The sequence below is a fragment of the Oryzias melastigma genome, linkage group LG7 (assembly GCF_002922805.2).
Source record: "Oryzias melastigma strain HK-1 linkage group LG7, ASM292280v2, whole genome shotgun sequence".
NCBI lineage: Eukaryota > Metazoa > Chordata > Actinopteri > Beloniformes > Adrianichthyidae > Oryzias > Oryzias melastigma.
The window spans coordinates 6,863,549-6,870,086 of NC_050518.1; the positions used below are offsets into that span (position 1 = coordinate 6,863,549).

The 6,538-nt window shown below is 36.6% G+C and overlaps 1 protein-coding gene across 1 annotated transcript in view; it reads right to left on the bottom strand.

Moving 5' to 3' along the window:
- Positions 1-4,531, bottom strand: part of sypl2b (synaptophysin-like 2b) — an 8,359-nt gene extending 3,828 nt beyond the window's left edge. The window contains exons 1-4 of the mRNA XM_024294164.2: positions 4,152-4,531; positions 3,981-4,058; positions 1,576-1,694; positions 1,298-1,502 (exon numbers count right to left, since the gene is read on the bottom strand). Of these exons, the coding sequence (XP_024149932.1) occupies positions 1,298-1,502; positions 1,576-1,694; positions 3,981-4,058; positions 4,152-4,169 (420 nt within the window). The 5' untranslated portion in view covers positions 4,170-4,531. The remainder of the gene's footprint in view (positions 1-1,297; positions 1,503-1,575; positions 1,695-3,980; positions 4,059-4,151) is intronic.
- Positions 4,532-6,538: the final 2,007 nt, after the last annotated feature.

Sequence of the window (6,538 nt, forward strand, 5' to 3'; positions counted from 1 at the left end):
TTTTACAACAGAAAAGATAAAGCTGGAGTGGGACTTTAAAGTGTAAATTCTAAACCGTGATAGAAAGATTTTACTTCATGTCAATTTATTTGGGAAAAGTCTAAGGAACCTCATAGAGATTGCTGGCCCCTATTTCAGAACTACATTTCCGACTGAATTCAAGCACCATTTCTGATACTTTGCATTTTAAATTCTCACACAGAAGGTGTTGAAAAGAACCATACTATAAACCACCTTTATTTTGAGTATTAAATTGTAATGTAATGCAATACGGATTGTTATGTTAACATAAATCAAAAGAAACAACATACATTCTAGGTCAAACAGCAGGAGGGGTTTGTTTTAGATGGTTCATTTACATTTTTATTCCCCCTCTAACTTTCCGCTCTGAACAAAGATAATCCAAAAATGTCAGAGTGGAATTCAGGATAACTGCCAATTAAACAAAACAAATTGGAAGTACTGGAGTGCAGGGACATCCTGTACTCCTGACGTGTCTCTATTTGTCATTTTAAGCATCCAGGCAGAAGAAACAAAAGCCAAGGAAGAGAGCGCAGACCTGGGGCTGTACTAAAGTACATGCAAGCAAATCATTGATCGAGTAAATCAATGCCAGAACATAAAAACAGCTCTACTCTTTACATTAGCAATAGCATGTAATCTATGTTTTTAAATACTTTGACATTTTATTGAAATTGTTCTTGAAAAACTGAACCTTCAGCTGCTTGCAAACCACACCCTTCCAACTGAAGACTAACAAAACCAATGCCACATGCACTTTCTATGCCCTCCCACTGAGTAAACTAGGAAAATCTAGTGGTTACCATTGAATGCAAAGCACTTGAGAATACATCTACTTCACGTCGCAAATGTAAAAAAAAAAATGTACATTTTAGATATAATATATTTTCTTTTCTGAACAGTAACCCACAAAATGTGTGCTTTGTGCTGCAAACTTTTGAAGAAAAAAAAAACTAATACAGAAAAGCCTTTTTTATGTTCCATCATGTATACTGCAGTTAATTGTCTTCAAGCATCAAAAGATTTTTGGAACTGATTATTAAAATAAAATGATAAAAAATATGTTTTCATTTGAGTCAACTTCCAAAAGTGAAAGGGTTGCATGTGTTTTTAGAAAATGTTCTTGTTTGTTGGGAACCTAAACAACTGTAAGATTCAAATGCTAAGTATTTTTTTAATGAAAGATTTAGAATCTAAAATCACTTCACTTTAGCAGTCTTTGATTTAGCGAATCAACCAAACCGATATGGAGAATAAAGTATTCAGACAAACATACCACAGTGGGGCCATGACTTGATTCTCTGTACAAGTGCTGGTAGCCCAAATAGATGACTAGTGTTGCTGTGCAGTAAAGGAAAGCCAACACTCCAACAGCGACGAAAAACTCTGCAGAAGACGAATAGTTCCCCGTCAGGTGCTCCACGACTGTAGTAGTTTGATTGACTTTACAGTCAGGGACTTCATACGTGTGCTTCATCAGCCTGCAGGAGCCATAAAGAATGTCCTGTTATTCAATCGTCTGGACACAATCTTTGCGTGTTTGCTGTAACACACCTGAAAGGGTAGCTGAAGGTTCCTTCAATCTCTGGAAAGGCACGTCCACTGCATTGGATGTTGAAGAAGGTCGAGCCACTGTAACCTCCAGTCGTAGCAAAGGCAAATATGGAGAAGAGCTGCAGCCGCAGACACAAGATAAGAGAAGATACCTAAGGCAAATGATGATGTGCAAATGATGGGCAACATTTCCCGTCTTTAGATCCTTCTGTTCCACTGGTTGTTCCAGTTCATCATGTGCATAATCCAACACACACATTTGAAAAAGAAGACCAAGGCTATGTCTGAATCCTTCTCTACTCACTATTTAATGCGCTATATAGTGCGTTTGCCATTTTGTAGTGCTGTCCAAATCTACAATTCCAAAATCGAATGCACTACAAATTTCCCAGAAGTTTCTGCGTCAATGCTCACTACATTCGCATATACAGACCACAATGCATTGCGGTCGAACAATTTTTGCGGAAAAAAAAAACACGTTTGAATTTAATTTTTCAATACACCATGTACATTTTCATCATCAAAACACAGTGGAGTCACAAATAAACATCATGAAATGCTGGTATTTCATGATGTTGCTTAAATTTGCTTTAATAGTTGCGATCGCAACACCGTGAAATCCTGGAGGGACTGACTTATGTGAAACTTTTAAAGCTAAAGGAGCTGCGAGAATTTCCCAGGAGGAAGGCCCAGACGAACAGCACACAGCCTGTCCGCTACACACACACAGATGCACACACTCACAGCGAGCCTGCATGGAAAGCTGTCATCTGCTCTGCATTTTTCTAAATTTAGGCACAGGCCGAGACAAACTGATTTGTTAATTTTCTGCATGGATGAATATGTTGACGAGTTTGAATCATTTTTTTTTTTACCAATTCACAAAGAATCGCTACATCCTTACTTACTTCTGGTTCTAGTGAAAACAGATCAGTCACCAATGTTATACAATATTTTCTTAAGCAGCAATTGGTCCAAGTCAACATTTTCATGGCAATCACTCTCGCTAATCAGGAGTGTGCATGTTGGAAAGCCACACCCTTTCCACTGAAAGCAGTCTCGAGAGATCTGAAAGTCCGACGTTCAAAATGCTTGCATGCTTTCATTGACCAGTTTAAAACTTAAATAACTTGCAACAAAGAAAAAAAATATTATAAAAAAAATGGGGTTTGCAAGAACATGTTAAAAATAGGTACTGGAGCAAGAGTTGTTATTCTAGCATTTAGAATGACTGAGTAACAATTGTTTATTTCTCTAGTCTATGGGATTTTGGCTTTCTGAGACCAGCAGTTATTTCCTATTTGGAATGTAAGGGAGCAGGGGTCATTTAGTCCGTTATCTATGTACAATCTATGGTCCTTAGGCAAGACTTTTCACACTACTGCATAGCTGTTTGGCCACAAGGCAACCAGAGTCTGCACCTCCCCCTGTGGCAGTCCCCAGCCCTCAGGTTCCTGTAGTTGGGCTGGCTCCTAGTGTGAATACACTCCCAATATACTGTCTCCTCACAGCAAAGTTCTTTTAGAAGTTACTTTTATAAGTATTCATGGTTTTTGGGGTCATGGAGTGTATGTTTTAATGGAAGGAGGGGGTAAAGGGTGGGTTGGGTTTTTATTTTAATATTTTTGCATGTTTACGTTTTTAAATGTAAAGCGCCTCAATGCATGAGAAACGTTTTTGATATAAAAAGATTGACTAGATTTGATCAAATACAGGGTTGTGTCAGTAAAAGCTGATTCACTGACGGGATATGCTGAAAGATGAACAACTGTATATTTAAAATTGCATGTATCTATTTCTGTGTATTTGAAAATCATTTGTGTTTTCACTGTTTAATATTTCTATTTTAAGTGATTTAAACACAATAAAGTTATACATAAAGTTGTGTAATTAGAAAAGAAACGTGCAGGTAAGGGAGAGTGGCTGATGGATTCTTTTAAAACAAGAATGCAAAAATAAAACCATCCCACAGATGCAAACACTTCCCTTTCTACAGATGCAGTCCTTTTTCTTTTTTTCAACAGGAAGCCAGAATTGCAAAATGTGTGATCTAATTATGCAGAGGTAACGGTTCCTAATATCTTATGCATAGTTCAATGTTTTGTTTTGTTTAATTAAAAAAGTGGAGCACCTGTGAGGTTGTTTAGCTTAGATAATACAATAAATTATGCATTTTAACCAGCTAAAAACACATCATTTACAGTGTTTTTTCGCCCTTTAAGTTAGGAGCATTGCAGATGTTTGAGGCAGTTCTGCTGCTCTAAAAATTGGAATGCTTCGCTTTTTTAAACGTGGAGAGGGTCACAAGACAAACAGGGAGGCATTTCTGCTAACGGGGATGGGCAGCCCACATGAAGTGCACGCCATATGGCAAAAAAAGAGAGGCAAAAAAGCAACAAACTTACCCATTCCAGCAAACGGATAAACGCCAGAGGCTCCTTTAAGGGTCCAAAATCGAGATTAAATCTCGAAGCCATCACTTTCTAGTTAGGAAAAAAAGTGAAAACGAGAGAAACAATATTGAAAATATGAGTTGTTTGCTTTAGGCCGTTAGCAGTTTTTCTCAGCGCGGTTACCTGGGCGACAGACTCCATTGTTTTTACTAAACGTAAAAACTCGTGCAGCAGCAGTCCACCCTAGCTCGAGTAAACTTTATTGTAGCTTCTGAATCTTGTCAAAACTCCTCTACAACTTCAGCCAACCAGTGTTGCCAACTAAGCAGTAAGAGGAGCGGCTATTCGCTGACCCAGACGTCGCTGTGTGGCGTCATCGTCAAGTTTGCACTTTATTTGCATGGAGCCTTTCGTTGGGGAGGAGAAAGCTATACGTGGATTTGTCTTTAAGAAATATTTTCAGAATTAAAAATGATAGTCATTTCAGTTTGTTATAACATTAATATTTCCCATCAAGCCCCAAAGAATTGATATTTCGCTGTATGACACCACTACTCTGAAAGGTCGGACTCGCCTTTATAAGAAGGTGGAGTTTGATTTGCGGATGAAACCAAGTAATTTGTGGGGGTGATCATAATCTTTCACGATTTGGGGGATTCATCCAGTCAAAAAAATGTCAAAACTGTCTATGTTAATTATTTTAATAAAATAAAAAAATCTCAATTCGCTTAGTTTACACACAAACTGCAATTAGTTTATACAATAAATAAAAATGTTGCAAAACTTGGTGTAACCCAGGCAGGTCCGAATTTTTGCAGAAAGAAGAGTTGTAAATCTAAACAGGGGTTTACAACCTGAGGTTCTGGAGCATTGTGTAGCTCTTTCAGCCCTCCACAGTGGCCCTCTGGTTTGAAAAAAAGTTTTAAAAAGTTATTGTAAATTATAATAGTAAGTTAATAGAAAAGTAAGAAAAAAGAGTAAAGTACTCCAACTCAGGCTTAATTCAGCTCATTCACAAACAATTGAAGAACAGGACCATACAGTATACATAAATAGAAGAATTGGACTACAGTACCCATAATCCTCATACAATCCATACAACAATTCAGCTTCATGGGCTGTGCACTGTATATTCTCAAATATACAGTCAATGTTCGTAGTTTATCAAAGTGGGATCAAAACATTCTAGATTATGTGGTGGCTTTTCTATTTTTGAATAAATTAAAGGATTTTAAGTGTGCCGTATGGTTAAAAAAAAACAGTGTCACTGAATTAACTTTTATTTCATTTTAGTTTGTTGTGAATTTCTGCCAGAGATGCACTACAAATGGAAATGTTTTGATCACTAATACTACTACATTTACTGCACTGAGATGATCCTATGGTACACAGGGTGTCTTTTGAAGTCAGACTTTGTGGCACAAATGAAACAATACTGAATTTAAATTTAATTTTGCTTTTTAAGATTTAATTTGGACATTAGTGGGGGTGGTACAAGGGGAATTGCATTATTTGACTTGTTTTGGTATTTTCAAAACTATTTTTCAAGCATTTTTTCTCTTAGTTTTAATGGATTTGGTTCCAAGACAAGTAAATGTAGTCAGAAACAACACATTTTAGTATTTTTTATATGGATTATTTGAAATATAATGGGTGGGACGTAAAAAGTCCTCCAATTCTTGAATGCCTCATAGACTCATTACATTCTAAAGTTCCTGATAATAGATCTTGAAGTTGTGATGCGTTTAATGCGGGATCTAGAGTCAAACATTATTGCACTTATAGTAGGTGGTGGAGGAAATACTTCGCTCCTCCTCAGCTGCTGACTGTCACTAGTACCGATTGACTGTATATAGAGAACTGGATAGAGTGACCCCTCCCTTGTGTTCCAAACAGGAAGTACCTGCTGGCTCCAAGAGCCTTAAATCTCAAAGACTTCTATTAAGAAATAAACACCTATTACTTTCTCATTCTATTAGTCAGAGCATCCATTCTTGCTGTGATGCCTTTTCTTAACATATTCTTGCTAACCCTAATTTTTCTTTATCGTAAATTATTCAGATTATAAACTGACCAATCGGATGCCTTAGTAAAACCTCTGCCCCCCCCACCTCGAACGTTCTATGCCAATGCACTAACCACATGGGAAAGCTTTAGGATGGGTTGGTTAATTATTACATTTTAGAAAACAAAAACAAGATTTCAGAAACCACAACATAAAAAACAAACAAACAAAAAACATTTCGGAAACAATTTCCTGAAAACAAAATGAAAATGTTAGAAAAACTAAAAACAACAAGAAACTGGAAAAGTTCATTACTATGGTTTTGTTTTTTATGTTGTAGCTTTTGGAATTTATTTTATTTTATTTTTTTTTAAGAAATGCTGCTTTTTGAACATTTGTTTTGCTTTTTTAATTGATCTTTAAAATGTTTTTGCATCAAGGGATTTGTTGATGTGATTTGCTCTTCAGGGCCACTGTATTTTTGAAAGTATGGCAGCAAATTTCTTGTTTTCTCTTTGCCTTTCCTCTTTTTACAGCCACAGGGATTATTTAGGCTTCATTATAC